This window comes from the organism of the source record quoted next (genome assembly GCF_019968985.1).
Source record: "MAG: Porospora cf. gigantea B chromosome Unknown PgB_NODE_81_length_44291_cov_156.205, whole genome shotgun sequence".
Classification (NCBI taxonomy): Eukaryota; Apicomplexa; class Conoidasida; order Eugregarinorida; family Porosporidae; genus Porospora; species Porospora cf. gigantea B.
In genome coordinates, this window is record NW_027179282.1 from 1 (window position 1) to 26824 (window position 26824).

The window sequence follows — 26824 nt, forward strand, 5'->3', positions numbered from 1 at the left end:
ACATAGAATTGGAACAGTGAACATGAACCGCTACAGAAGCGACGATCCTACATCACGTGTTACATAAAGTGTACATGAAAGTGAAAAACATAGAATTGAAACAGTGAACATGAACCGCTACAGAAGCGACGATCCCACAACACCGTTCGACCGACGCTACGGATCCGCCTCCAGCAGAGGGACGACGCTGAGCAAAAGGAGGGGGATGATATGACTCACCCCACAAGCGATTGTGAAGTTGTACTTGATTAAGGATATTCTCATCAACTCAACCTAACACGGCACATATTAACGGCACACATTATCGTGGAGTACAACCCGAACAGTCTCAAATCCATCCTACAAGCGAGACCACGGATTTGGCGAGCACGACACATCCACCGAGGGGCGGTTACCATGTCGGACGGCCAAGACTCCAAGATAGTGGCCGCCAGGACATTGAAGAAACTCCCCAAGGCACCCCCTCAGCACATTGCCCTGGAATCCCATGGCGACACAACAACAACGACGAGGACGTCGTGTCAAGGGGAGGGGGATGTTGACCCCACACTCATAGAAGACTGTTACGTAGAAATATAGATTACCCAATTCTCTCCTCACCTGCACTTGTGTAATCAACGCGAATGTGTTTCTATATATGACGGCTGCTTGGTCTAGTGGTATGATTCTCGCTTGGGGTGCGAGACGTCCCAGGTTCAATTCCCGGAGCAGCCCATCTTTAAGCCTAACCGATGGACCACTGACGCCACAATTGTCATATGTCTGAATGCAACCTTCCAAGCCCGGGTTCGACTTCCTACTGACGCCGTATACGTAACAGCTAAAGCGTGATAACTCTCTTGTACCGTATTCGTAACAGCGAAGGCATTCAGTTCCTTCGTGACTTGGAGTGCCTTCCACAGCCATGATTTCTACAGCCGTGCTTTCCACAGCGGCGCCTCCTTCGACGCTTCTTCTGAGGCTTCCTTACTATGCCCGAGCCAGAATCAGCCGGCTCAGAGACAGCGGGGGAAAAAAGACCCAAAAGGGTCTGCAATATCGCAAGATCCACATCCGTGGGCTTGATGTTAATTGACGCGGTGAGGTTTAAATCTTGAGTATCTCTGTCAACTAATTCCGAATTGCCCTCGACATCGAAACCCTCGGTCTGCACGTCTTCGTTGGTTTCAGCAAGAGATCGCCTTGACATCTCCAACAGGTTGGAAAGAAGCGTCTGCAGCATCGCGACATCTACATTTGTCGGCTTGATGTAAAGGTCTGTAAGCAAATCGATATTCTGTTCGTCTCGAGACGGTCCAGCAAGGTTACCTGAGTTGAAATGGTCGTAACCCTCGGATCCGTCGTCGGAGAAGCTAACACGCGACTTACCAGTAGGAGCGTGGAAAAGCGTCTTGATCCACTTGAGCAAAATACTATGGAACGTCGGATTCAGTGTAGGCATGCGCGCAACGGGCAGCATAGTTGCCAATGTCTCCAGCTCTTGATCACCAGCCGAAATATTCGCCGACTGAATCAGGTGATTCAGCGTCTCGATCGGCTCATTAAGATCGCCCTCATCGGAAAGCAACCTGTGGTTCAACCCTACAAGGGTCAACAGCTTTTCTCGCAGGCCTCCGTCAATGGGTGCGGGGTTAGTGTGAAGAAGGCTGGTCAGCAGATCGTTGATTGCGTCGTACCCAATCTCCGGCTGGCCAGCAAGCGGTTTCATTTGCGGATTCTCTCGCCCTGAACCGCGAAGCCTGGTTTGACTGTAAGCGTTAGCAGAACACAACAGTAAAGCAGTAGACACAAATCGCATTCTTGACGAATACGAAAACTCTATCCAGTTTAGGTATGAATTTGCGGGGCTTGATGAAAGAACACTCAGTGAACATTGGCCTGCCTCGTTTTTCGAGACTGCTCTCACTCCAGTTTCTGACTCGTTTCTCAACAGGTTTGTTTTGACTCGTATGAGGTGTTGAGGCCTCAGGAACCTTCATGTGTATTTGCTTCATGGGCTCAAACGCGCCCAGTGACCACTCCGTAGCTGAGTATATTCAACTTGAAAGACTCAATTGGGGCAATTTGATGCTCCAACCTCACGCATCACTCAGGCTGGTCTCGTCGGTTCGCCTAGCGATAATCGGAGTCTCCGTTTCTCCAGCGCTGTTGGAAGCACTGCGCGTGCATTGCTCCACTATTGACATCGTTCCTCTTTCAACACGTATGGATGACATCATATTGCATAACGCAGCCGAAGTTCCGATCAGCGTCGCTTGGGTAACCCAAGAGGACTCTCGGGGGCTTCTTAGCGATTGCTGGCACCAACCCTGCTGCTTTCGACAGATCCATGGGGCGCTTGTCGTGCAGAAACAGCATGCCGATACCAACAAATATGGCGAGATGGTGTCTGTTCCTATTGTATTACGAAGAGGAACGTGTCGATCGGAAACGCTTTCGAAGGAGTTTCTCCCAGATCTGCGCGACTCCGTTAAGAAACTCCACTCAGACGTTTTAAAGAGCTTGCAACTGACCGCACAGTCTCCTGGCGCGAGCCTGACGCGAGATCTTGGAGAGAAGGGGGCGAAATTCAACGCGGAGGTCAAGCGAGCACATGCCCGCCTGTGTCTGGGAAGTCCCAGTCGGGCACTGCAGCTCTGCGAGAAGCTGTTCGAATTTTGTCAGAAGGACAACCTCGATACGATGTGGGTGGCGTGGGCTCTGAAGGTTCACGCGGCAGCTATCAAAGCTTCGGCAGAGGCTGCGGAAGGCGAGACCCGAGGCGCTGGCGCTGGGGACTCGGAGTCACCCGGGCTGCTCTCCACGTTCTACCATCACCGCAAACAGCTTTCCGACGATTACATCTCTGATCAAGTTATGGCCAAGCTGAACTTAGCGCGCACGGCCCATGGCAAGAGTTCCGAAGACAAAGCTATAACCTTCACCATCGAGACCACTCTCATGATCGCTAGGGAATTCGTGTGTCTCTCACGCTATCTACCAGCAGTTACCGAGCTCACAGGTGTTTCTAACCCCGACGTGGTAGCTGTCCTTAACAACCAGGACAGCATCGCTCTCTTATGCGCTACGGGCCTCTTGTTTCAACAAATGCACATGCATCGCAAGGCGGCGTTCACTTTTTTCAGAGCTGCTCTTACTTCCGCCGAAAGGGGTTCGTGGAGCACAGGGTTGCAAATGGTCCGGCGGTCTCTTCCGTGGTACTCCATGGGCTTCCTCGACGCGCCTTCCCAAGGCCACCCCGACAACTTGGTGGAGCTGTTGGGCATCGCGAAGCACGCCGTGCTCGCGATGGGCAACCTGCTGCCGGAGCCGTGGCATGAGGAAAGGCTGGCTCTGGCTAAGGACTCAAACATGATGTCTGCGGCAATGTATCGGCATCTACAGTCGCACGGAGACAAGGTTCGATTCATGAAACCTTCAGCCGCCAGACCGAGACACATGTGGCCTCGGATACAGGCGAACGTGTTGGAGTTGCTCCGTCGATGTGCCGAGAAGTGCCAGGATAGGGCCAGGATGGCACTGTGCAGCACCACGGCCTTGTCAATTCTCAGCTCGGTGACCACTGCTGAACAACAAACCGCCATGATCTCCTGGGTCTTTAACTCCGTGAGGGAGAATTTGCACCACGAAGTCGCAACGAGGCCCGGATTGGTGATAGGGGGGCCCTCAGGGCCCATCGGTTGCGTGGCTGACAGCACTCTTGGGTACTGCTTACCCTGTCCTGTTATCGCCGACATGCGAGTCGAACCGTCCAGGGCCCTGTCGTCGCCGGTGCTGGCGGAGAAACTGGGGTACCATCCAGGTGTAACCACTCACACCAGAAAAACCCCCAAGTCGCCCGTAAGACGGCTGGATTCCGACGTACTCATGTTCAACCCATTCAATCGGCAGATGTCGATGAAGGCGACGGAGGAGGTGCTGTGGGTGGCGGGCGAGCCCCAAACTGTGATTCTGACTCTTGATTACCCCTTGATGGAACCAGCCACTGTTGACTCTGTCCGATGCTGCGTATGCGGTGAAGGTGGCAAGGACGCTGAGTGTCATCCAGTGACCACCGTGCTGTCGTCGCCTCGGCAAGTCTTAAGTCTGACAGTGCTACCGAAAGTTCCAGGGGAAGTGGTGGTGTACGGAGTCAAGATGCAAGTTGCCAACGTTAGAGGCATGCAAGGGTACCTTCCCGACAGCCCAGAATTGCGGTCATACCTCACGGATCCTTCAGTAGGTCCTCCAACAGACGGTGCAGCCAGAGCTCGTGTCCTGCCACCCCAGCCTGTGCTAAGCATCGACGTGTCTCGAGACCCCTCCGATTTCAATCTACCTCTGGATACCACGCTGTGGGGACCCCAACAGGGCACGTTCTATCTGTGGATCGCCAACAAAAGCACGCAGTTCATCGGATGGATCGACACATCAATCAGAGCTGATGGATGCACACAAGAGCTAGCAGCCGCGCAGCCACCCAGTAGCCTATCTGTGGGTGAAAGCAGCGTGGTGCGATTCACAGTGACGGCTAGGTCTGATGCTGTCAAATGCATGATCGTAGTGCAGTGGTCGGTGAGTAATACGTCGCCGATCTACCGAGAGGTTAAGGTTCCTCTGAATCTCACTGTGAGACCTGGATTGATTCAACGTCCGGGAGGTCTGAGCCTGCTACCTGTCCACGCGTTTGACGTGCTCTCATGTACCCGCCACGCGGTTCGTCAAGCCCCTTTCAGTCTGCAGGTAATGAATACGTTGGAGGCGGTTTTGATGGCCCACCTGCCTCCGATTAATTCTGATGCACCTATAGTTAGGATCCTGTTGGACCTGGGTAACGACGCAGACGTGGCGTTCAGCCTGTCTCTGAGGAGGGAAGGCATTGAGATCTCTTCCTTTACCTTGCCGGCGATGGCAGGCTGCACGCGCTGGGTTGTTCCTGTAGCTCGGGTAAAGCAGAACGAGTTGCTGACCGACTACTGGTCGCGTTTCCGGCTTCACTGGTCAACCCAAGGGGTCGATCGTGGCACTGTGGACCTAGAGGACCTCAAGCAGCAAGCGGGCGTCCATCTGATGGAAGCTTTGCTTTACGAGTCCCCCTTCACTTTCAAGATAACGGTGACGCAAGGTGGCTCCCTTCGGCAATGGGACGGAGAATGCATCCAGCTGGCCGTGGATGAAGATATAACGTGCGAAGTGGAGGTCACGCGGAACCAGGCTGGTGAGCCGATGCACGTTCTCGCGTTGCCGTTGGGTTTGTCGTGGCATTGCGGAACAGACGCAAAGAACTTCTGGAATCTTGGGTCGCTCGAGATGAGTTCGAAGACGAAGAAAGCTGTGGTCAGAGTCGTTGTCAAAGGCAGACTGGAGGGCAGTGGTCAGCTGATTTTTGGCGTTGTGACATCAGGATCTTTGACGTGGCACCGCCGACGAATGGCCATCACGACGATCTCTAGTCCCGTGACTCCACCACGAACCGTGTGAAGAGCTCGTTGAATGTTGATTCGAACTTTTGTCGACGAACCGAACGCATGGAAGCGCTTTCATCAGGGGACGATCGAATGCACGCAATCTCTGAGGAAACGGCTGTTAGCAGCGGCGCTACGTTCTTCCCTACAGACTCGCACAGATTCTTGTAGATGGCTGTGGCCACCTGGTCTCTCGACGCCAACAGGAGTAAGGCTGCAGATAAGGACTCGGACGTCTGTGAGAGGTCCGAAGGTAGCTTCGACATGGAGAGAGTCTCCTTGATTATGTCCTCGCAAAGCCTGGCCGCCTGGAGGTCAAGTGCTCCAATGGTCGTTTCAGGTTGCATTTTCAGGTCCCCAGCGGGTGGGGATAGGACAATTTCGTCTGCATGGTTGCTCTGTGAAGTTGCTCACCAAATACGAATGTCATCGCATTCTTGAATCCGTAGGTAGCAAGAAATCGTGTCTTAGATGGAGTTCGTGAACTGCGACTCACCAGACGGAACACCTCGAAAAAATCGGAGAGTTGGCCTGGCGTCAGGCCACGGAAGAGAGCAGGGATGCTGTGCTCTGAAAGTGTCGAAAACACAGGTATGATGATAACGCACAGGCTGTATGGTGAGAATACTTCTCGCTTACGTTTGATCCTGGTCGTTAGAGATATCCACTGCGTCCAGAGAACGAAGCACAGGCATCATGAGGCCCACAGTGTTGACAGCCAAATCTTCTCCCCATCCGGCTTCCAGACCTTGTTTCAGGATCTGGAAGATAACGGCCACGTTTTCGCTTAACCCTGTGTCCATTGTCGCAGCTCGTTCCTTTCCGTGTTTTTGAGCGAAGGCGCCGACAGCAGACGACGTAGCTGAAAGTACCCGAGCTCGTGTGGCGCCACCCACGTAGGGTGCGCAGTACTCCACGAAAACAAAGAGGAGGCGGAAGACCTCAACAGTCAACTCGTCTGTGTACAATACGTAAGATTGCACCAGACGGGAGGAGGCAGTGAGGATGTCCGCCGACGCGCCGTCAGTCTCCCCGAAAGACTGAAAAACCCACAACAGGAAGTTCGAGCGCAGGGTCTGGTCGAGGTTGCGGCCTTCCTCCCCCAACGCCTCAGCAAAGAGACCAGTGCCGTACACAGCGCTGGTCATGGCTCCTGTCACGAGGCCGCTGACGAAGCTGAGAAGTCGAGACAGGAGCACCACGTTTTGCACGTGGGCAGGAACACTGCTGGCTTGCACGGTGGCTCGCAACAGTGGCGTCCACATTTGCAGCAGCTTCATTTGTCGTTGACCTGATACGTCCAGACTCTCAATGGTACCAGACCTATGAAAACCTGATGATTCGGAAGCTTTCGTCAAGCCTCGAATGTGCTCCGAGGGCGACACGGATGACCCGAACGCGAAGGCCAGATTAACCAGGGGCTTGTGAGGTGGTATGCGTGCTGAGGGGGACATCAGAGAGTCACATAGGTGAAGCATCAACCTCTGGAAACTGGCGCAGTCCCACGCAGAGACTACGGTGGGACTGTCAGACGCAGCAAGCAACTTGACGCCAAACGACGCGCCCTCGGCCAGGGCCGTCTCGGTGGTGAACGTCGTAACAACAGTTGTCAGCGCGTCCAGTATGGACTCCAACATCTGGGGTCCCAGCTCTAAGCTGGTCAACCTAGGGAATTGTGGATACTTCACGAATTGCATGACGTACGTGACAGAGAACCGACACAGGAAGAGAACGACGGCCTCCAGCAGGCATGAGGAGGACATGTGCTGGCACTCCTCGTGGGCTAGACCCAGAAAAAAGGACACCAGAACTATAATATTGTCCTCCATGGTTGGACCGAATGCCGTCGGAATGCGACTCATCGGATGAAAGGGACTGCTGATATCCTGCGGTAGCTCAACCAGGAAGTGAGCACTGAACAGAGCCAGCATGCTTACCCTGTCCAGCTGCGCATCGGTGGCCTGACCAGCTGTGCTGCCTTGGCGCATTTCCAAAACCCCAGCATTCAGCTCTGTCATTAAGCAATGGCAACTGGCTGTGGGGTCAGCCCAAGCGATGGTCGCAACCCATCTCAGTACCGTATGCGCTCGGCTGTTCTTGTCATACCATTGCCGGTCGTACGCTATCACCTCGTCGTCGTCGTCGGCGTCTTCCACCTGAACAATCAGGAGATGCCTCTGGAGAAACATTTGAACAACCTTTGCTGCCTCAGATTGAATGGCCGGCCACGTAGATGGTTTCGTTTCCATAGCTATAACTTTGACTGTCAGCCGACTCCAAGCTTCCAGCACTGAGTCCAACGCGTTCAGAATCGTGAAGTCTTCAGTGAAGTTGTCTAGCAACAAGAACAGCAGCCGAGAGAGGAGAGGAACGACATCAGCGGCGGAAGTCTCCAGCATTTTGGGGGTCAACACCTCCGGGTTTGACAAGATGTTGGCCAGACATAGGCATAGATCGGACAGCTCGAGTACCGCCACATCCGGTGGCAGGGTTGAGGTTTCGCAGACGGAGTTGATCAAGGAGCCCACCACATTGAGCAATGGAGCGTGTACGGCCTCCAGCGCATTCATGCCAACGAGCTTGGCTGCTCGGAACTTGCACAGCCGACCCAGCAACGAGCGGAGTCGGGCAAGCAGTTGGAACGCCGCCGGCGACATCTCCGATGAGGCCTGCTGTCTGGAGGCGAGGTAGAGAGAGCACACCACCTCAAAAAGAGAGGATCCAGCCTCAGGGAAAAATAGAGCGCGAAAGCTCGACGGCGGCGATATCCACGTATCGACAGCGGCTAGCGCGCGTATGGGTGAGAAGTTCCAGTTGAGGAACACATCCAGAACAGCGATGAGAGTGAGTTGCGTCTCTCTGCCTTGCTGAGGTCGTTGAAGACCTGACATGGCAGCTGCAACAGCCACAGGAAGAATGGAGTTAGCGACGAAGCGCTTCATACTTTGGTGCTGAGATAGTTTCACACCGAGTCGACCCAGTCCGTCCGTGCTGTTAACTGCAAGTAGAAATTGGTTCACCAGTCGGGCAACCGCTTCAGTCGGCTGCCCTGCCACTGTTTGCTCTAAGAGCTGCTGCACGAGTTCGCATGATAGGGTTTCAAACGTTTTGTTGGGTCGACAGAGACCTTTCTGCAGGAGACGTGCGCAGCAAAAGGCCACTGCATTGGCGGCGAAGTCCGGAAATCTCTCTGTGCGCGCGCTACTCGCCACAAGAGAAGTCGCTAGGCCGAGCATGTCCGCATCTACGTCCAGCCCTGATTTCTCTGCATCGATCCATTTTCCCATGCAAGCCTCCCGAACCACCCAGGCGCCGAAGAAAACAGCTGAAGAGACATCTGACGAACGAATCGCTTCCATTCCAATCGCGACTCCCTCGGCATTCCCCAGCAGCTGTTGCAGCAACGCTTCGGCCTCCGGCCTCTCGCTTGAAGCGGACATCGCGGCTTCGCAAACCTGTTCAAAGTCGCTCAGGCCCATTAATTTCACCTTTAGATCGTGGATCGCCCTTTTTGGGCGTGACGTGGCCCTGTGGGGAAAGACGCAAGCAACAACGATACACCCCTCTCTCAGGGTGACAGGGTGACCCTCTCCCAGGACAGCAGTCAAAACTCGCGCCTACACTCGAAACGGTTCAACACACATCACTAACCACTATTCCTGCTTCTTGCTCAGTTTGGCAATGGCCTCAGTGCGCTCCACAGTAGGCGGGTGGTCATAATTCCACCACGCATACCACTTGTCAAAGACTCTAGGGGACTTGTTCTGTTTCTCCAGCGCCTCCAGCGCTTTCACGAGTTGCTCCCCGTGGCCCGTACGCACAGCAAATGCGTCAGCTTCGAACTCGAAGCGCCTGGTGAGCATGGTGATCGACTGGTTGAGGAGTGTGTTCATCGGAGAGTACAGAGCGCTGAAGAGCACAAACCCTATGACCACCGGAAAAGTGTCATCATAATAGCCAAAGGAGTGGAACATGGCCTGATTGTCTCGAACCAAACCGTAGAGGAAGAACGTCGCGAACAAGTTGACGAACACGAAGTTGACTTGAATGAAGGTGTGCCAATGTCGCCAGTGACCGATCTCGTGCGCCAGCACAGCGACTATTTGCTCATGAGGAAGGTCGAGCAGGGTGTCATAGATTACGATCCGTTTGGCTTTCCAGAAGCCGTAGAAATACGCGTTGGAGTGGGACGAGCGAATGGAGCTGTCGACTTGGTACAGTCGCGTTAGAGGGAAGTCAAACTCCGCGGCCATGCCCTCTATCTTGCGTTTCAACTCGGTATCCTGGAGTGGTTCATATTTGTTGAAAAGAGGAGCAATGACTGTGGGATACAGTAGCATCATGCAGAGGATGAAGACAACCGAGAAGATCCAAACATAGATGTAAAAGGCAGGACCTCCCCAGCGGATCAGCTTGATTATCACCCAAGTCAGGGGGGCACCAATAACGACTTGGAGGCAGAAGGACTTGATCGTGTCGCAGAAGAACAATGACAGTGTCTTTTTGTTGAAGCCATGTTTTTCCTCCAGGACGAAATCATAGTAGAAATCGAATGTAAGGGTCTCTAATAAATCAAACGGAGTCTTCAGCGCAAAGAAGACGAGCGTTTGAGAGTACTCAGTGGTGGCCCATGAGGATTGACTTGCTAATGACCACATAGTAGGGTACAAGTATAGCCAGAAGTAAAACTCGATTGCAAGCATGACAGCTGCCTTTGTCATGCGGAACACCATCTTGTCCAGGGCGTACTCGCAGCCCTCCTTGTCCTTGGCAGAGCCAGAAGTCAAGGTGCGTTCATATGTCCGCTTCTGCCGCAGGTTTAAGTACTGCTCGAGAGCAAACAGGAGCGACTCGAACCCCAGTGCTAGAGGTCGGTACATACAATTGTTAGAATTTGGGGTTACATCACAGTCTCTTGCGGCTCTCTCATACGAACCTCAGAACGAGTTCCAGCACGTCGAAAAGAGGGAAGTCCTTAGCTTCATTCGAGGCTTTTATTATCTCCTCCAAGCGAACTCCATTCTCGAGTTTCAGAAAGTCAGCACTCCCTCGACCTTTACGAATACCTCCAACAATAATGAGACTTAGCATGTCCGGTAGGAGTTCCATGCGGTGACCGAACAAACGAGGCACTGACCCCTTCGTAAATCGGCTTAGCCATTTCTGCACGACGTTCTTGGACCTGCTCTCTGGACACATGAAAGACCCAGTTAAGGTGGCGACATCGATAACGGCGACGGAGCCAACAGCGGAGTCCTTCCGGTTTCGACCGCCATACAAAATCCATATGTGGCCCCTGAGTACACCTGCATGCCAATACCTTGGCGGGAGATTGAGAGCAACCTTCACCCAACGAGAACGCGCGCCGCTCTCCAGTGAGCCAGTGATGTCGATGAAAAAAAAGTCGTCCAAAATGTCTACACCGTTACGGTGGAGGCCACCATAGACGAACAGCCGCACTCCGCGACGTGTCTGATACAAGCAGGCTGCGTAGAATCCCCGGCTGCACGGCCCGTCGTCGCGGTCCTCAACTGGAAGCTTGCGCCAGTCCAGTAGTGTGAGGTCGTACAGCCACACCTCCTTGCTGAACGAAGCCACTCCTTGTCCAGCAGCGGCAGGCAATGCCTGAAGCCCTCCAAGTAGAAGAAGGTACTCCACGCCGTCGAACACGAAGGAGAACAGGTGTTCTGCGTGTTGTGGGCCACACGTCAGCACTGAAAAAGGGTCCGGCGGCGATAGGCAAGACCATTTTCCCAGGGCGGTGTCGTAGCACCACAGATCGTTGAGGTGTTCAGTCTGGGGCGATAGCACATTCGACTGGAGTACCACCACCGAAGGGGCCTCCGCATCCTCATCACCTTCTACGGGCACCTCCACGACGTCGTCGAAGCCGATGGTAGTGGCCGTCGTCACCAAATCCATGAATGACCGACCAGCAGCGCGGTTGGAGGTTTGGTAAGCTGGGTGGCACCTCGACACCAATCTCAAGGTCTGGTGTCCATATCCTCCATAGAGAAACAGCATTCTGTGGTCTGTGTTGTGACGGCCAGCCACTCACTTTGGCTAGAACACATCTTCGCATGACCCCGCGGCGCTGGCCAGCAAGGTTCCCGGCGTTCAGAGTCCACCACTTCCTTGCACACCTTGCCACCTGCCAGTCGCAATCTGAAGAGATCACTGGTAACCGCTGCTTGCTTGGACATGGTGGGCGTGCCGCCGAACACATAAACGCAGGACTCCTCTGGCCTTTCTGGTGGCCCGTGCTTGCCCAATGAACGTAGGGTGTCCACGTTGCAAATCTGTTCCGTTATCGCCGTACTTGTGAGTCTTCCAAGACGTACTCGCCGACTCAGTGTGTCTGGAAACGCTCCCGCCTCCCCTGACGCCTGTTTAGGCGTTCCTGTCGAAGCGACACACGACGCATGTCGTATAAGAGGCGGCCAAGACGAACTCGCGGGCATCAAACTGATTTTGTACAAAAAGATCATAATTTGGGACGAGCAGCGCATGCAGCGGCTCGACGTCGGAGTTGGGATGATTCGACATTCCACGCGACCTTCATTAAACCGGATTTAATTCGAAGATTCGCGTGATATGGTTTCGAAATACCCCACCCGGGTCTATGACTGGAACGCACACAGACGCGCGGATGACGCCGCCATCGGTGTCCAGAGGAAGTTTCTCCGAACACCGCTGCACAGGTACGATAAGGGGACGGGAGACAACAGATCTGAAGGGGACACTCACTCGCCAAATGATGTCATAGTTGAGCCCGCTCAGACTGACATGTCTGACGAGGATCCTGTAGATGTGGTTCCCGACGAGGGCTCAGACAAGAGTGGCCGGTCCACGACCTCTGGCGTATCCGGTGCAGGCAGCGAGGACCCTGACAAGATCGAGAATAAACTGGTTCTGACAGGGGAATTTGAGGACGACTACGACAGTGACGCCGTCGAGATTTATGACGGACACTTCACGTATTATCGGTGGGTAGTTCAGGTTTCCTGGTGCCGCTTACGTTTCGCAGGAAAAAGAGTCCGAAAGAGGTCCGCTGGGAGATCATGCGAGAGAAGGGCCCTGATAACTTCCTCGGCTGGTTGTTCTATGTATGCCTGCTAGGCCCAGAGCCGGGACCTGTGCCCGATCCTAACGAACCGAACCCGTACCGAAATGAGAGGCCTAAACGATACAGTGTCAAACGGCGCCTGTTGCCGTACTCAGTGGGCCAGCGGAGGGATCGGGCGAAGGACAGACCCATGAAGGAGAAGGAAAGTTTCCATGAAGAGGAAATCATCACAGAACCTGCGAAGAAACCGTACAAGCAAAAATTATTTGAGGCAGTGGCTGGGGAGGACGGTACACTGCAGGGTGATCAGGTTGTCGCGTTGGCTCAGCATTTGGTGAGGGAATGTACGATTGGTTAAGCAGGGCGCCGCCCCAGACAAGGCCACAAGGGAGCAAGCGGAAGCTGGGGCGCCTATGGACATAATGGAATTCTACAGGTATGTACACGAAGCGAAAGACCCCATGGACACTGTGGAAGATCTCTCCGAGCTCTTCAAGCCCTTCGACCAGGATGCGAATGGGACAGTGTCAGATTTTGCTGTCCGGGCTTTCTTGGAGTCGTTAGGAGACGACACCCTCGACAAGGGTTCTGTGGATCGCGTTCTCTCTCGCTACTCCCAAAAGGGTCGGGTAAATTACAGGGAGATGCTCTCCGAGATGCTCACGACAGCCCCCGCGAAGGATCACCTCTCCAAGTTGGGTGTCGAGGAACCTGAGCTATATGAGGAGTACAAACCCGCTGTATGACAAATGGCATATCTGACTAATGGCATATCTAGGGAAGCCTAGCAGTTAGTAGAGCAGAGTGCGACGTTTTACTAAGGGACTAGGGTTGGCTGGGCAACTAAATGGCCACGTTAAAATGTAGGAGAGTAGTAGACTACTGGTACGGGTGCGCTCGAGAGGTGTGCGTCGTAGGCTGGTCGTACGGTGCAGTTTGGCTGTAGGGGGGTAGGGGGCCGTACGGAACGGCTGCATAGGGCACAGAAGGCTGAATATACGTTCCAGGAACGTATGTCTGACCAAAAGGAGGCTGGCCATAAGCAGCCTGTGCGTAGGCAGCCTGACCTGCAAAAGGTCCGTGAGCGTAAAGGTTGTAGTACTGGGGATAGTAGTGGAGCCATTCAGGCCTGAATACAGGCTGATCCTGCTGTCGTCGGGCTCGGGATCGCGCTTCCGCAGGCCGAATGTCCACACGGTCATTGGGAGTAACCATGTGGGTTCGACTGAGGAGACACCGTCTCGCTGAATCATCCTCCGCAAACAGAACAAAACCGAATCCCCTAGACCTCCCTAGGGTACCGTCGCTTGTAGGCATTCTGAGAATAGTAACGTCCTCAACATGTCCGAACCTCGAGAAGTAGCATTCCACTTGTACCTCGCTCAAAGCGGGGTTTAGTCCGCCAACAAATATCTTCCGAGGGATGCTTTCGGAGTCGGTCTGCAGACGTCGTATATTAACAACCCTGCCTCCGATAACATGTCGGGAGGCAAAGATGGCCCGGAACGCCTCCTGTGTCTCCATGGTCACGAAGCCAAAGCCTCGGCGAACGCCCGTATTTGCGTCTACAACTACCTTTGTCGCTGAAACACGGCCAAAGTTGGCAAAATAGGTAATCAGGTCCGCCTCTTCGACTGAAGGGCCCAGACCGCCCACGAAAAACTTGCTGAATCACGTTAGCCACGATTACTCACTACTCTGGAGGGGGGACATCTGCCTGCTGGTTTGTAAAGGGCTCTTCACATCGGATGATCGGCTCGGCACCCTTCGTATGGTCAGCCAAAAGGGTCAGCTCAGCCATGTCGTCTTGAGGAGTCCGAGGTGCAGACTCCATTGTTGATGCATTGTGGTCGTCGTTTGCCAGGTTGTTGCCATTCGTATCAGGCTCGCCCACCTCGGTGTTCGTGTCAGGCTCGCCCACCTCGGTGTTCGTATCAGGCTCGCCCACCACGGTGTTCGTATCAGGCTCGCCCACCTCGGTGTTAGTGCCTACCTCTGCCATATATATGACATTTGTACCGTGTGCATCACCCACTGGACAGAATAAACGTATTGCATCTCCCGCCTGGCACTCAAGGGAAATGAGTTCTACACGTTTATCCTCATGTGTCATGCAGCAGTGAGAAAATATGTCACAGAAGCATCAATCCAGTGTAGTGGATAAACCTACCAGCTCCAAACAAATTGCGAATCCCTAAATATTCAAACTTAAATCAGTAATTTATCTGATGGACTTCGAATCCCTGGAGCAATTACTCACTGGAGAGAAGGACCGGAGACGTAGGTCTAATGAGAGATCCCGAGATAGACCTCGCCGGGATCGATCAAGAGAACGCCACAACTCCAAAGACCGCCGCCGTCGCCGACGCTCTGACTCCAGAGAGTCCAGACGTCGTTCCCTGTCAAGGCGGCAATCTTCCCGACGGTTGAGGTCCAGGTCGCCGTAGGTGGTGTCTATGAATATGTCTCATCCACTTCCAGTCGCGATGCCGCCTCCGCAGAGCGCGAGAGAGAAGCCCGTCGAATGAAAGCTGAGGAGGACCGCCGACTTCGGCGAATTGAGAAGGAGAAGGTCGCCGCTGAGGAGAAACTTCGAACCCGAGAAGACGATGGCAAGCGTGACGACCTAACGGTGCTCATCATGAATCTCAGTCTGAAGGCATCCGAGAGAGATGTGTGGCGATTCCTAACGGAGAAGGCAGGGAAGGTGGCCGACATTCAACTCATTAAGTGCGACTCGTTTGGGATTTATCACGCAGGGACGCGAGGTCTGGTAAATCCAAAGGTGTGGCCTATGTGGAGTTCTACGAGCAGGCATCTGTGCTCAGGGCCATATCGTTGGGAAGCGGGGCAATGATCATGGGACAGCGAGTCGTTATCCAGGCTTCCCAAGCAGAAAAAAACCGCGCCGCAAAGGTGGCGAAGCAGCAGGCCGCAGAGATGTTGAGTGGAAATGGGCCGCTGAAAATCTACGTTGGCGGGCTGGTGGATACGCTTTCCACAATTACCGAGGCGGAGTTGATGCAATTGTTTGAGTGGGTATTAGGTGGGATCGACAATACAGGCCGTTTGGCGAGATTCTGTCTGTGGACGTCCACAAGGACCCATATACGGCCAAGAACAAAGGCTACGCATTTATTCACTACCGACAGGCGAGTGATGCTAGGGACTCCATCATGGCCATGAACGGCTTCGAGATAGCGGGACGCACGCTTAAGGTTGGCCACGCCACCGAGTCGCACTCGGGAGGGCCGTCAAGTTATGACCAAGCCCATGCCAACCTCGTACTGCAGCATGGGGGGCAACTAACGGAGACAGACAACGCCACATTCCTCCCCGCCGCGCAAAACCTCGACCGCATTGTGGAGGACCGAGACTATGGCTTCATTCAAGGCGGAGCTAAGTTCGCTCTGATGCAGAAACTGCAGCAACGACAAGACGCCAAGGACGTCCTTTGATGTATCTCTGTGTGTATGACAGAAATCTGAAATGGACCAGCGATTCCTTTGGTTGTTTGTCGCGCTGGCACGATGGACTGAGGAGGAGGAGGTCGCCTTCATATCCGCTCTGAACTCCGAGGCTGACTTGAACGAACCCAAACCGTGAGTGGCCGATCTACAGACTTACACAGGGCAGCTCATGGCGTGGAAGGTGGGGTATGGCGGGATTCACGACAGACTTGCAGATGAGTCTTCCTCATGCCAAAAAGGGTATGGTCTAGGGGCCGGACACACGCAGTTCTATCATACACCAAGAAACTTCTTGCGCTTAAAAACCCTTTCGAGGTTCCATTTCTGCCAAGAGAAGAGGTAGCGCTGGGTCACGCACAACAGGAGGAGATTACATCTGCCGCCGCGGATTTCAAGCGTGATATTGATTCGACTAGTGGGAATAGTCTAGCACAGAACACAGAAAAGGCGGCTGGAGGCGCTGCTGCTGGCACTTTCAAGCCGAAACCTGACGCGCTAACTGCTGCTCTTGCGGCGGAAACTGGATCCGGCGAGAAGGCCCTCGAGGCGAGCCAAACTCTGTCCGCTTCCCCAGAGGCTGGAGGTAAAGGCGGCAAGGGTGTGCTGGATCTGGGAGGGTCTCCTGGACTCGGAGGGCTTTCCAAACTCGTGGGTGGCCCAGGCGCTTACCACAACCTACTCTTCGCACCGACTGCCTACGAGGGCTGGGTCATCTACTTTCTCTACGTCTATTTCGCGTGTGAGTCTTAGCCTGTCAGCTCATGTAGATATCGCTGTAGGAGGCCTGTTTTTTTCCTTCGCAGCGGAGAAATTCCCAGACTTGCTGCTCCGCTTCGTAGCCTCGGTGGTGTGTAGCATTTGTCTCCTGTGTCTGAGTTTCGATTTCGGTCTGCCGTCGTCTCTTTGTGTCCTGCTGGTGGCTGCGGGAATCGCAGGCGGGCTGACGGCTGGACCCTGGACTGTAGCGCCTTTACTGGAACCTCTGCCAGAAGCGTATCGGAAAAGGGCAACCCAACTGGTCAGGCAGTTCTCTGTGGGATGGCTTGCGCTCCTACTCTTTGCAGCTCATCTTGTTGTCAACTTGATTCTAACTCAACTCGTGGACTTGCTGTTCGGGTCGACAGTCACAACGTCCAAGGCTATCATGTACGTCATCCTCCTTTGCGCAGGAACCTACCCTTACTTCTACCTTATTCTGGACAAGCTGGATCCGTCGCAAATGAATGTGGGGGTCGCCTGATGTGTACACGCAGCTACAGGTCTTCTTCCAGTCGTTTGTTCTGGGGTACTGTGTTGTGGCGGGTACAGCGGGAATACTGGACATGGCTGCTGTGCTCCCGTCGCCAGTCGCGCTTGACCCCTCTTGGTTTTTCTCCTGCCAGTTCGCAGCCAACATGGGCCTGAGCACCGGTTTGCTGATGGTTGCATGGGCGGCTTTCTCGACCAGTGGAATACTAATGGCGAAAGGAGCGCTGAGCGGCACTTTGAGGCGGCAATCTACAGCTCCTGAAGAGTTGGGAGACCAACAGCGACTCCTGCTGCTCCCAGAGTCACAAGAGTTCGACGATAACTCTGACCATGTCAGTGCGTATGAAGCGTGACTTGTGATAAACCTTTCATCCCAAGCGTAAACCATTAATTTCGGATGCAACCGCAGGTGAGATCGTGCCTCTCACATCATCCAGCCTCCACTGGGGCCAATAACTCGAGTGCCTAGTAGACACGCGGTGCAGCCTGTGCAGCCTCCTCTGTCTGGTGGTCTTCACGTGACGCCCCCTATGCGGCCTCAGAGACGCATGAGTTTCAAGAACCTGCCTGCAGGACCGCTTCCCACTGGAGAGATTGGACACACAGTCGTGTCTTCGCCGTTCACAGCGGCAGCTGAGGCGCTGGGCTCCCACGTCGCACGCGGCGCGGGCATGAACGAGGAGTTGGTGGGCACGGTCGTACGGACCATGGCGGGCCAGATCACAGGCGACATGAGCGAGCGGACACGGCAAGTTCAAGTGTGGATCCCCCACTTCCTGGTGGTCATCCGTGCCTACTTCGATGTCACACACCAGTACGTGCTGTTGAAGGCATTAGCACTTTTGTTTCCCTTCATGGAGGTGGGATCCAGGTGTGGACGCCACGCAGTTCCTGCAGTACAGGAGACGGGGCAAGAACGCCCGCGGGTCGCAGGTCTGCGCTGTCGAAGACGAAACTTCCAGAAAGGGTGAGGTTTTCAGCCGGATCTGATGCAGATTACTCAGCAGTGTGGGCCTTGCGCAGCGTGGACCTTTACATACCCCTAATGACCTTCGTCACATACGTTTTGCTATGCGGCGTTCAAAAGGGCGCGTTAAGCGACTTCCACCCAGAGATACTCCCGTCGACGGTGTCGTACGGTCTAGCATTGTTGGTTGCCGAGGTCGTGTTATACTTTGTCGGCGCCTTCTTTCTGCAAGAGACTAATTACAAGTGGCCATCATCTATGGACGTCCTCAGCCTAAGTAGTTACAAGTATTTCCATGTGTGCCTAATAATGGTACTCTCTCTGGTGACAGGCGACAGCACTGTCTACCGCGTAGCATCCATCTATCTGGCGTGTGTCGCCAGCCTCGGGTGTTGTCTAGCCGGGTCGTGGTTACGCAACTCTAAACCGCCTTCCAGATGGTCCAAGTTCAGGTTACCGTAGGTTTTCTGTAGTTGCCGTTCACTCAGATTGCTCTCCGTGATTCATGGATTGGCACAAGCCCCTCTCTGCTGGCTACTGTCTCCCAGTGTAACCTCGTAAAAACGTTCGCGCAACAGAGTTGAATACACGGAACGCATATGAAACGATACGGATCATCGTCCGTGACGCAGGTCGAAATCTCTAGCTTCTGCCCTAGCCAGGAGCTCATCGAGCAAGTTCGTGAAGCAGTAGTCCCCGATGTTGAGGAACTGCGCGTCTACTGCCTTGTCACCGAACGCCTGGTTGAGCTGGGGATCGAGGAAGCGTTGGCGAGAACGCAAAATGGCTTCCGCTGCTTGAGTCACCTTTCTCGAGAACTCGCCAGCCAACTGACGCTGCTCGTCGGAGAAGCAAGACCGAACTCTGATGTGCACTGCGAGCTGAGTCACGCTCAGGACTAGGTTCCCTGTTCGAAGGGCGCGGTCGAGTTGCACGAAGCAGTAAACCTCGCACTCAAACGGCATCGCGAAGTTAGGTAGCTGCACTCGCTGGAGAAGAGGTTGAAAGTCCATTCTCATGTGAAGCACGTCTTCGTCGTCCACGGTTTTTCTCTCGAAGAAGGGGCAGGTGCCAACGAAGTTCGCCCAACGACTCAACAGACGCCGCATCTCCACGTTGAGCTGAGCCATGCGAATGGTCATCAAGTTGGCCGCGTGCACCGCTCTCTGAATGATGGGCGTCGGCACGACGCAGTCAAGAGCGATGCTTCGCCTTGGCAATCCTTCCGTCTGTAGAGAAGGGCGCACGGTACTGAGGATCTGACGAGCGGCCAGGTCGTACAGGATGTGCCTGAAAATCGCGTCCAGAAGAATGGCTTTCTCGTGTTCACCAACTGGGACGTCACCTCGAGCGCAGACGAATGGCCACGACGGATCCGAATCGTTGGGTCCGTTGTCGCAGAATTTCAATGACAACCCGTCCATCAGGACGCCATCCTCCTCGTACTTAAACCGCACCAGCACTCTAGGACCAACAGGCAAGTGATGCTTTACGAGTGGGTGTCCGCAGAACAAGGTGTGCTCCTCAGACATCAGTAGCGCGCGAAGGGCGTCGATGTCAGTCTGGTAGGCAATCTGCTTGGATGAGTGCTCCATTGATTGTTCTGCGCTCGAAATCCAGTCGGCGAATTCTCGGGAAACCCGCATGAAGCGATCGTGCATTTCCGTCACGTATTCTCCTCGGACGCGACCTTTCAGCTCATCCACCAGCTCTTGCTCCGACGGCAGCTCCCACCGTTTTCTGAGTTCGCCCACTTGTTGGATGTCCATCAAGAAAGGGTCCCTCATAGTAAGTATCGCTTCGTTTGGTGGCGCAAGCAACACACCGTCATGGAAGTTGGTGACAAAGTCGTAACCATGGGCGCAGACGTCCTTGATGGCCTGGCCGCAGTACGTCTCCATCAGCAAAACGTCCTGTGTTAGACCGATCACAGGCCCAAGATCCGACACCATTTGCATTCGAGCATCGTGGATACTCCGGATGAGACGCATGCTCTGATGGAGCTTGTCGACGACGTCCTCCGTCTCGCCTTGTAGATCAAACGCCTCGCGCCTCAGGCTCTGCTTTCGCTTCTCTACCCGCACCTTCATAGCCTCCAGAGTGATCTTGGTGTCCTCGTGTGTCTTCAGCCAAACCTGCTGAGCTTGGCTGACCTTGGCCTTGTTCGCCCTCTCAGCTTCGTACTTGTCAAGGAAACGAAGAATAGATTCCAGCTGGTAGTTGTCTTGCTTTAGGGCGTCAGTGCACATCTCAACGTACTTGACCACGTGCCGCTTGATCCCAGCCTTATGACGCCTGCTCACATTCCTGCGCCACTCCTTCTCGGATTTCAGTTGGCGCAGCTCACACATCTTCACCCAAACCGCTCGGATCTCGCCCAGTCTCGCCGCTGCGTTTACACCTCCGCTGAAGCTCACTCGCGACCATCTCTGCCTTAAGGGCCTGCTCTAGCTCGTCGGGCTCCATGCGGTCACGCACAGACTCGTGTTCCCGCACGAAGGAGGCGTACTGAATGGCATTCAGCAGCTCCAGAAGCGTTTGGACTGCATCGTAGTCGGGGCTGCCTGGACATCCAAATTCGGTTACCATGCGGTCATAGCGCTGTTTGGCATCGTTAAGGCTCTCGATAACGTCAGCCTCCATCTCGGCCCACGCGTGTATCTTTGCGAGTTCCGAGACCTTGTCCACCAGCTGCTGAACGCTGTCGTCGTCAGCCATGTTTCGCGCGTTGATACGAACGTCTCGGGACGGCTCTCCAAAGAACACGGAGTGACGATTTCGCAGCGTCGCCTCCACGTCATCGGCCTCTGGCCGTGGTCTGCGGTAGTCCATCAATTCATCGAACTGGTCGAGCGTCATGCTGGTCACGGACACAAAGGTCGGCAGCACGGGCGCGAGCACCGCAGGCTCCTCGACACGCTCAGGGGACTTTCGAGCTCGCCGAAACCGGAACTCTACGGTATCCTCTTCCTCCACCGCGACGGCGGCCGTGGGTGGGGTGATATTACTTAACGCAGCTAGCGTGGGCGGGTATCGAGCCAGGATGCTTTCCTTTGTTCTGCCCGGAGGACGGCGCGAGGGTTCGACTCGAGAGGGTAAGGAGGGTCTGCTCGGCGATTTTTCCTCAGGTTCTCTGGTTTGATTTGCCGACGTTCTCTCGCGGCGTACCGATCCACTAAGACGCCTGACCGCAGCAAGGTTGGCATTGAAGTCCTCGCTCTCTTCCAGAGAGACGTCCAATGCATCCAGAGGCACTAACTGCCGTCCAGCGTATTCTGCTACTCTCGGAATAGAATTCAAAAAATCGGTTTTCATCTTGTTAGCATAGTAGTGATTGGGTAGGTTATCCAGCGTCTGCCAGTCCGGTTGAGCCAGTGCCTCGTCGAGTCTTTCCATGATCTGCTCGTCGATTTGGATCTGTCGGGATGAGCGGTGTTCTCGGCCATAAGTCTTCACGGAGTGCCGTTTCAGCAAAGGAGATTTGGTCTCTTGTGTGCTAGTGACGTTGGTTATGAACTCGTCCACTGGTGGGAACAGCGGAGTGGTTTCAACAGGCGATCTGGTTCGCGGTGGGACACTCTTGAACTGTCTCTCGGATTCTTGCTTCCTCAGCGGCTCCAGTCCCTCATCGACCATCATCATTGGCATGAGGCTTCGGCGCTTCGTCATGGTAAGGTCAGGAAGCGCCGGAGTCGCCGGATGCGAACGGTCTCGGTCTCGCGAAACCAGGAGAGCCACGGGCGAGCGGCCTTCCAGTGGAGACTTCGTCATTGGGGAAGCCTTGTGCATGTCTGCAAGAGTTATCGTCAGCCCCTTATCCGGTGGGGTGTTCACGCCAAAGTTGAAGGTCTCTCCTGGAGGAGTGGCGAAGTCGTTGAATGTGCTGGGATCGAGGCCCGTATCGAACATGCGGTCTCTCGGAGTGAGAATATGATGTCCGTCATCGGTAATCTCCGACACACCAGCACGGTTGAGCCTCACGCTCATCCGGGCTTTCTTTGACTCCTTTGACTGCTGCGGGTCTCCTGCTCTCTTGCGTCCGTCGTCAGCCCCGCCGCCAATACCGGTTAGGTTCAGCAGAGGTACATTAGCGGGTTTCACGTGTGGCTTCAAGGGCCCAGGAGCCAGATCCGGTGTACCCACGTCCTGCCGCACGGCGCATTGCATGTCTGACCTGAACATCTTGCCTGGAGAACCGATGGAGTTCCTGGTGCACGTGGATGCCGGAGACTGGATAGATGCCCTCGGTCCGTCATGCTCCCCCATCTGAGCCAGGGTGGGAAATCTCATGGTGCCGCTGGCGCTGGCCAGTCCGGGGGAATCGCACGACAAGTCAAAGCCGTCAGCTAGACCCACAACGGGACGTTGAGACGCAACAGATGATTCAGTCGCCTCGTTCAAAGGAGTTAGATTGCCAGACACGATCTCAGATGATCTGCGTGAATGTAAAGATTCATACCTCACTCCGAAAACTGGTAACGAAATCGTTTGGTCTCATGTTGCTCCGCGAATCGCACGCTCCGTCTCTCTTCATTCTCTTTTCCATCACGTTCACTGTTCCCAAGGCGGAGAATGCCTCGTGGGGTAATACTGGAGTCCTTTGCTGGAGTCCTCATGCAAATATAAATAACCTGGTTTTGAATTACTTTTCCGCCGGTAACACCTCTTCTCCTGCTTCCCCACAGTCATTGGACAAGTGAGGCCCTTTACATCTCAATTGCGTCCAGCAAGAGGTCTGCATCCACAGATAGGCGCCCTGGAACCAGCGCAGAAAAAAGAACTGGACATCCTTGTGACAGTAGTTCCGTGACTGAGTGGTCCCGTTCGCCTGTCCGCAGCACAGCAGCCAGCCGCGACGGCGACACAGGCGCCTGGCGTGAGGGCTGGAAGTCTCTTAGCTCCCATAACTTCATCCGTCGCACTTTCTTCAGGTCGTCCGAACTCAGGTTTCCCCAAAGGTGCAGCTGCTTTGCCCAACGAGACACGTCGCTCTTAAAGGCTCGACTGCTCCGTATCCGATGTGCATCAGGCGTCCTTGGATGCCAGGTTCCCTTCAAGCTTGGGTGACGACTTTCCCTCTCTACGCACTCGCAGTACCTTTGATATCCGGGTTTAGTCTTCACTTTCTGTAGTTGTTTCTCTCTGAATGATGACATCTCAAAAGTCGCAAAAATTAAACCTGTCCTAGCAAAAAATGGTTACGTGTCCGTTGCCCCTCGAATTTGATGTGCACACTGATGTTATCGTCTCTCGTTTTCGGGCTGGCGCTCGCCCATAAGTCGCTGATACTTCTTGAGCCTGTATCGAGCGAAGGACCACTGCTCCAAGTACCGAACAGGCCGTCTGCGTTTCTCGGATATGATGCGGAGGTTAGCCGCCACATTGGCGAGCTGGCGAGGCTCCAACCAATGCAAACGATGCAGTATCGCGGGCGCATCCATGTCGGAAACCCTCTTGTCGACTTGATGGTCATATTTGATACGGGAAGCTGCAATCTTCTGTTGCTCGACTGCGCAGAGAACTGTCCAGATAGTCGGTACTCTGTTGAGAACTCCCATTCCGAGGTGGAGCTGAACGTCCCTCTTTTCGTGGGCTTTGGCACTGGCCGGGTCAAGGGACGAGAAGCACTGGAACGAGTCAAGATTATGGGTCACGAAATGGTAGACCAGATTGTGGGCATTGTCAGCGAGGTTCGGGGTTCGCGTCGTTTATACGACGAGCTCCAGGGTATTCTTGGCTTCAATTTCCCCGCCATGAGCATGAGCAAGGAGCGCAATTCAGCAGTGGTAAATCTAATGAAAGAGGTCCCCTCCAAAATGTTCTCGTTCTACTTGTCCGACGTCGGCTCCTCCGCATTCTATCTTGGGAATGGCACCCAAGACTTGCCGGAGCTGCATTCACCTGACACTCACCGATACGACGTCGTCGGAGTTCCACAGTACTGGGAAATCGAACTGCGGGCTGTATACGTGGGAGATACGAAGCTCTGCTGCGACGACCAAAAGGGAACCGCGATTCTCGACTCAGGCTCCAACTTCAACAGCTTCCCAAGTGCAGAGCACGCTCACCACTTCAAAGGTCTCACCTCCGAGAAGGTGCGCTACGTATTGCCTGACGGGTTCGAGATCGTAGTTTCGCCGGAGGACTATCTTCTGCCACCCAGAGAGAACGGCATGCAGAAGGCCGCGTTCATGCCGCTAGACCCTGTCGGCGCACACGGAGCAAAGGCGTACGTGTTCGGCAGCAAGCTGTTCTTCACCAAGTTCTTCGTTAATTTTCAAATGGGTGTCAGCCCATTCGTGGAGCTTAGTGCCAGCTTCCACGACGCCCAGACTGAAAGCTTTATCAAGAAGCATTCTGTGTGAACTATAGTTCAATTTCCGATGCCCTTGTTTCACGTCGCCGTGTCTGTGGGACTTGTCCTACTCGCGGGACTTGCATCAGGTCTCACTGTAGGCCTTTTGTCACTGAATCCGATGGATCTCAAGGTCCTATCTTTGGAGGGATCCCCATCAGAAAGAAATGCGTGAGCTGTAAGGTTTAACGTCACTCAGCGCAGATCGCCTTCTCTCTGTGCTGGAGCACAAGCACCTTCTTCTCGTCGCGCTTCTCTTGACGAATTCCTTCGCCATGGAAGCACTACCCGTGTTCCTAGACCGCGTAGTTCCGGCATGGGCAGCGGTCGTTATATCAATGACTGCCATACTTGTTTTGGGTGAAATACTGCCCCAGGCTGTCTGCACAGGCCCCAACCAACTCAGCATCGCTGTGTACGCCCTTCCTGTGGTCAACCTTCTCATTGTGGCTACATTTCCCGTGGCTTACCCAATAGCACGAGTGCTGGACTTCATCTTCGGTGGACATAGCGACCACCTCACCAGCCACCGACAGAAACTCAAGGCTCTGGTGCACCTTAACCGCGTGAGAACCCCGGGTCTGTCTCATGCAGCAAGACTCTGTGTCCACGACATTCGACGCCGAAATGGATCCAGACGAGGCCTGCGTAATCGATGGTGCAATTAAACTTGCTGAGAAGTCCTGCCACGATCTTATCGTTCCTTTTGATGCGGTATTCATGCTGGAGGCTTCGGCTATATACGACAATGACCTCCTGCTGACTATTTTAAAGACTGGACACTCCAGGATTCCTGTCTACCGAGAAGAGCGGAACCGCATTCTGGGCGTTGTGCTTGTCAAAACACTGCTTGGCGTCTCCTCTGGAGGGGAGTTTACCATGGGTCAGCTGGTTAACAGCCGTCGCAGCGTGCTCTACGTGACCGCCGAGACCAGTGTCTACTACATTCTCAACGAGTTCCAGAAGGGAATCTCCCACCTAGCGTTCATTGTCGCTGACGCACAGGAGTTGCGCAATGGCTCAGATGGGCCCTACCAGCTGGAGGGCATTATAACTATGGAGGACATCATTGAAGAGCTGATTCAAGAAGAGATCTGGGATGAGTTTGACATGGATGAGAGCCAGCGAATGGTCTCCAAGTTTTCCAAGTTTATGCGCGCGAGGCCACACAGCTTCCGCCACACTGATGAGAGCCTGAGACGCCCGTTGATGACTGAGAGGTCGCCGTCGCAGCGAGCCAAAATTAACCGCGGCACAGCCAAGTTGAAGCACAGCGTTAGCTGTACGCCAACGGTATTCCGGCAGCACGTAAAGGACCACGTTGCGGCACTTCGGAATTTGAGCGCAACCAGTGGAGGTGAACACGGCAAAGAAGAAGTTTAAATCAATGCGGCCGCCACGAACTTCGGAAGCGAGAAGCTGGCCCTATGAATGTCCTCGGTGTAGTAACGCGTCTCCAACAGGACCGACGAACTGCCTTCAAACGATTTCGGTAGCTTCATGTCAAGGTCGCCTTTAACGGCTATGGCAAGTCCAATGGTACCGCACGGGTATGTTGGGATGGAGTGCCAGCTGTAGAGAGCACAGTCGAACAGCTCCCGGCTCTGGAGCAGCATCGTCTTGATGAGGTCCAAATGGAGCCACATACACTCGCCTTGCTGGATAAGTACGCCTCGCGACTTGAGGGCTTTATGGCACGCCGTCTTGAAATCTGCGCCAAACAGTGTTTCAGCTGGACCTACAGGATCACTCGAATCCACGATGATCAAGTCGAATTTGTTCGAGTGCCGAGACATGTATTGAGCTCCATCTTCCACGTGAATTGTTACTCGGCTATCGCCAAGACCAGAGGCGACCTTGGGAAAGTGCTCCTTCGAGACGCGAATAACTTCCTCGTCCAGGTCGCACAGGTGAATCTCTTCCACGCTGGTGTGCTTGCATAACTCTCGCACCACTCCGCCATCCCCGCCTCCAATCACCAGCACCGATCGAGCCTCCCCACCCATGCCGAAAACTCCGGTATGAGCCATCATTTCGTGATACGAGAACTCATCCCGCTCAGTGAGCTGGATGCATCCATCTAGAACGAGTAGACAACCGTAGGTCGCAGTTTCAAATACCTGAATGTGCTGAAATCGAGATCGTGTGTCTACGATACAGCGGGTGGTTTCCAGACTGAAACTTTGTCCAGGCCACAGATGACTCTCTTCGCGGAACCACATACCAACAATCGGGTATTTAAGTGCTACCGCCTCACGGAACTCATATTAAAAA

General features: G+C 54.3%; 15 protein-coding genes across 29 annotated transcripts; 7 read left to right on the plus strand and 8 right to left on the minus strand.

The window, feature by feature from the left end:
- Positions 1-868: 868 nt before the first annotated feature.
- On the minus strand, positions 869-1708 carry KVP17_003265 (uncharacterized protein; the record flags this gene model as incomplete). 2 transcript variants are annotated; one of them, XM_068520354.1, is made up of 1 exon in its annotated part: positions 869-1708. In XM_068520354.1, the coding sequence occupies one exon, from the start codon at positions 1706-1708 to the stop codon at positions 869-871; it is 840 nt and encodes a 279-aa protein (XP_068371563.1). The 2 variants fall into 2 exon arrangements, with proteins under 2 accessions (XP_068371563.1, XP_068371562.1); XM_068520353.1 differs by having other exon boundaries at positions 971-1708.
- Positions 1709-1992: 284 nt separating this feature from the next.
- On the plus strand, positions 1993-5460 carry KVP17_003273 (uncharacterized protein; the record flags this gene model as incomplete). Of its 2 annotated transcripts, none has more annotated exons than XM_068520371.1 (1): positions 1993-5460. In XM_068520371.1, one exon carries the CDS (start codon positions 1993-1995, stop codon positions 5458-5460), a length of 3468 nt encoding a protein of 1155 aa, XP_068371579.1. The 2 variants fall into 2 exon arrangements, with proteins under 2 accessions (XP_068371579.1, XP_068371578.1); XM_068520370.1 differs by having other exon boundaries at positions 2068-5460.
- A 619-nt stretch (positions 5461-6079) lies between these two features.
- KVP17_003256 (uncharacterized protein) lies at positions 6080-8923 on the minus strand (the record flags this gene model as incomplete). The annotated part of the gene is made up of 1 exon (XM_068520329.1): positions 6080-8923. One exon carries the CDS (start codon positions 8921-8923, stop codon positions 6080-6082), a length of 2844 nt encoding a protein of 947 aa, XP_068371542.1.
- Positions 8924-9097: 174 nt separating this feature from the next.
- Positions 9098-10324, minus strand: KVP17_003259 (uncharacterized protein; the record flags this gene model as incomplete). The annotated part of the gene is made up of 1 exon (XM_068520340.1): positions 9098-10324. The coding sequence occupies one exon, from the start codon at positions 10322-10324 to the stop codon at positions 9098-9100; it is 1227 nt and encodes a 408-aa protein (XP_068371549.1).
- A 46-nt stretch (positions 10325-10370) lies between these two features.
- KVP17_003274 (uncharacterized protein) lies at positions 10371-11518 on the minus strand (the record flags this gene model as incomplete). 2 transcript variants are annotated; one of them, XM_068520372.1, is made up of 2 exons in its annotated part: positions 10371-11476; positions 11503-11518. In XM_068520372.1, the coding sequence occupies 2 exons, from the start codon at positions 11516-11518 to the stop codon at positions 10371-10373; spliced, it is 1122 nt and encodes a 373-aa protein (XP_068371580.1). The 2 variants fall into 2 exon arrangements, with proteins under 2 accessions (XP_068371580.1, XP_068371581.1); XM_068520373.1 differs by lacking the exon at positions 11503-11518 and having other exon boundaries at positions 10371-11366.
- A 520-nt stretch (positions 11519-12038) lies between these two features.
- KVP17_003271 (uncharacterized protein) lies at positions 12039-13256 on the plus strand (the record flags this gene model as incomplete). The annotated part of the gene is made up of 3 exons (XM_068520367.1): positions 12039-12430; positions 12472-12844; positions 12873-13256. The coding sequence occupies 3 exons, from the start codon at positions 12039-12041 to the stop codon at positions 13254-13256; spliced, it is 1149 nt and encodes a 382-aa protein (XP_068371575.1).
- Positions 13257-13389: 133 nt separating this feature from the next.
- KVP17_003261 (uncharacterized protein) lies at positions 13390-14623 on the minus strand (the record flags this gene model as incomplete). 3 transcript variants are annotated; one of them, XM_068520345.1, is made up of 2 exons in its annotated part: positions 13390-14176; positions 14205-14623. In XM_068520345.1, 2 exons carry the CDS (start codon positions 14621-14623, stop codon positions 13390-13392), a joined length of 1206 nt encoding a protein of 401 aa, XP_068371554.1. The 3 variants fall into 3 exon arrangements, with proteins under 3 accessions (XP_068371554.1, XP_068371552.1, XP_068371553.1); XM_068520343.1 differs by lacking the exon at positions 14205-14623 and having other exon boundaries at positions 13390-14034; XM_068520344.1 differs by lacking the exon at positions 13390-14176 and having other exon boundaries at positions 14204-14623.
- Positions 14624-14738: 115 nt separating this feature from the next.
- On the plus strand, positions 14739-15968 carry KVP17_003272 (uncharacterized protein; the record flags this gene model as incomplete). 2 transcript variants are annotated; one of them, XM_068520369.1, is made up of 4 exons in its annotated part: positions 14739-14953; positions 14992-15240; positions 15270-15545; positions 15575-15968. In XM_068520369.1, 4 exons carry the CDS (start codon positions 14739-14741, stop codon positions 15966-15968), a joined length of 1134 nt encoding a protein of 377 aa, XP_068371577.1. The 2 variants fall into 2 exon arrangements, with proteins under 2 accessions (XP_068371577.1, XP_068371576.1); XM_068520368.1 differs by lacking the exon at positions 14739-14953 and having other exon boundaries at positions 15035-15240.
- Positions 15969-16195: 227 nt separating this feature from the next.
- On the plus strand, positions 16196-17581 carry KVP17_003262 (uncharacterized protein; the record flags this gene model as incomplete). 3 transcript variants are annotated; one of them, XM_068520348.1, is made up of 4 exons in its annotated part: positions 16196-16220; positions 16249-16719; positions 16748-17205; positions 17234-17581. In XM_068520348.1, the coding sequence occupies 4 exons, from the start codon at positions 16196-16198 to the stop codon at positions 17579-17581; spliced, it is 1302 nt and encodes a 433-aa protein (XP_068371557.1). The 3 variants fall into 3 exon arrangements, with proteins under 3 accessions (XP_068371557.1, XP_068371555.1, XP_068371556.1); XM_068520346.1 differs by lacking the exon at positions 17234-17581 and having other exon boundaries at positions 16209-16719; positions 16784-17220; XM_068520347.1 differs by lacking the exons at positions 16196-16220; positions 16249-16719; positions 16748-17205 and having other exon boundaries at positions 17303-17581.
- A 44-nt stretch (positions 17582-17625) lies between these two features.
- On the plus strand, positions 17626-18756 carry KVP17_003257 (uncharacterized protein; the record flags this gene model as incomplete). 3 transcript variants are annotated; one of them, XM_068520331.1, is made up of 5 exons in its annotated part: positions 17626-17637; positions 17666-18088; positions 18117-18195; positions 18224-18653; positions 18684-18756. In XM_068520331.1, the coding sequence occupies 5 exons, from the start codon at positions 17626-17628 to the stop codon at positions 18754-18756; spliced, it is 1017 nt and encodes a 338-aa protein (XP_068371544.1). The 3 variants fall into 3 exon arrangements, with proteins under 3 accessions (XP_068371544.1, XP_068371543.1, XP_068371545.1); XM_068520330.1 differs by lacking the exons at positions 18224-18653; positions 18684-18756 and having other exon boundaries at positions 17666-18199; XM_068520332.1 differs by lacking the exons at positions 17626-17637; positions 17666-18088; positions 18117-18195; positions 18684-18756 and having other exon boundaries at positions 18274-18657.
- Positions 18757-18809: 53 nt separating this feature from the next.
- KVP17_003270 (uncharacterized protein) lies at positions 18810-22811 on the minus strand (the record flags this gene model as incomplete). 3 transcript variants are annotated; one of them, XM_068520366.1, is made up of 3 exons in its annotated part: positions 18810-20584; positions 20613-22630; positions 22660-22811. In XM_068520366.1, the coding sequence occupies 3 exons, from the start codon at positions 22809-22811 to the stop codon at positions 18810-18812; spliced, it is 3945 nt and encodes a 1314-aa protein (XP_068371574.1). The 3 variants fall into 3 exon arrangements, with proteins under 3 accessions (XP_068371574.1, XP_068371573.1, XP_068371572.1); XM_068520364.1 differs by having other exon boundaries at positions 20539-22630; XM_068520365.1 differs by lacking the exons at positions 20613-22630; positions 22660-22811 and having other exon boundaries at positions 18810-20444.
- Positions 22812-22901: 90 nt separating this feature from the next.
- KVP17_003275 (uncharacterized protein) lies at positions 22902-23351 on the minus strand (the record flags this gene model as incomplete). Its single annotated transcript, XM_068520374.1, has 1 exon — positions 22902-23351. One exon carries the CDS (start codon positions 23349-23351, stop codon positions 22902-22904), a length of 450 nt encoding a protein of 149 aa, XP_068371582.1.
- Positions 23352-23420: 69 nt separating this feature from the next.
- On the plus strand, positions 23421-24560 carry KVP17_003264 (uncharacterized protein; the record flags this gene model as incomplete). Of its 2 annotated transcripts, none has more annotated exons than XM_068520351.1 (1): positions 23421-24560. In XM_068520351.1, the coding sequence occupies one exon, from the start codon at positions 23421-23423 to the stop codon at positions 24558-24560; it is 1140 nt and encodes a 379-aa protein (XP_068371560.1). The 2 variants fall into 2 exon arrangements, with proteins under 2 accessions (XP_068371560.1, XP_068371561.1); XM_068520352.1 differs by having other exon boundaries at positions 23613-24560.
- Positions 24561-24671: 111 nt separating this feature from the next.
- On the plus strand, positions 24672-25933 carry KVP17_003276 (uncharacterized protein; the record flags this gene model as incomplete). 2 transcript variants are annotated; one of them, XM_068520375.1, is made up of 4 exons in its annotated part: positions 24672-24721; positions 24750-25116; positions 25145-25832; positions 25856-25911. In XM_068520375.1, 4 exons carry the CDS (start codon positions 24672-24674, stop codon positions 25909-25911), a joined length of 1161 nt encoding a protein of 386 aa, XP_068371583.1. The 2 variants fall into 2 exon arrangements, with proteins under 2 accessions (XP_068371583.1, XP_068371584.1); XM_068520376.1 differs by lacking the exons at positions 24672-24721; positions 24750-25116 and having other exon boundaries at positions 25139-25933.
- On the minus strand, positions 25930-26772 carry KVP17_005292 (uncharacterized protein; the record flags this gene model as incomplete). Its single annotated transcript, XM_068515097.1, has 1 exon — positions 25930-26772. One exon carries the CDS (start codon positions 26770-26772, stop codon positions 25930-25932), a length of 843 nt encoding a protein of 280 aa, XP_068371585.1.
- Positions 26773-26824: the final 52 nt, after the last annotated feature.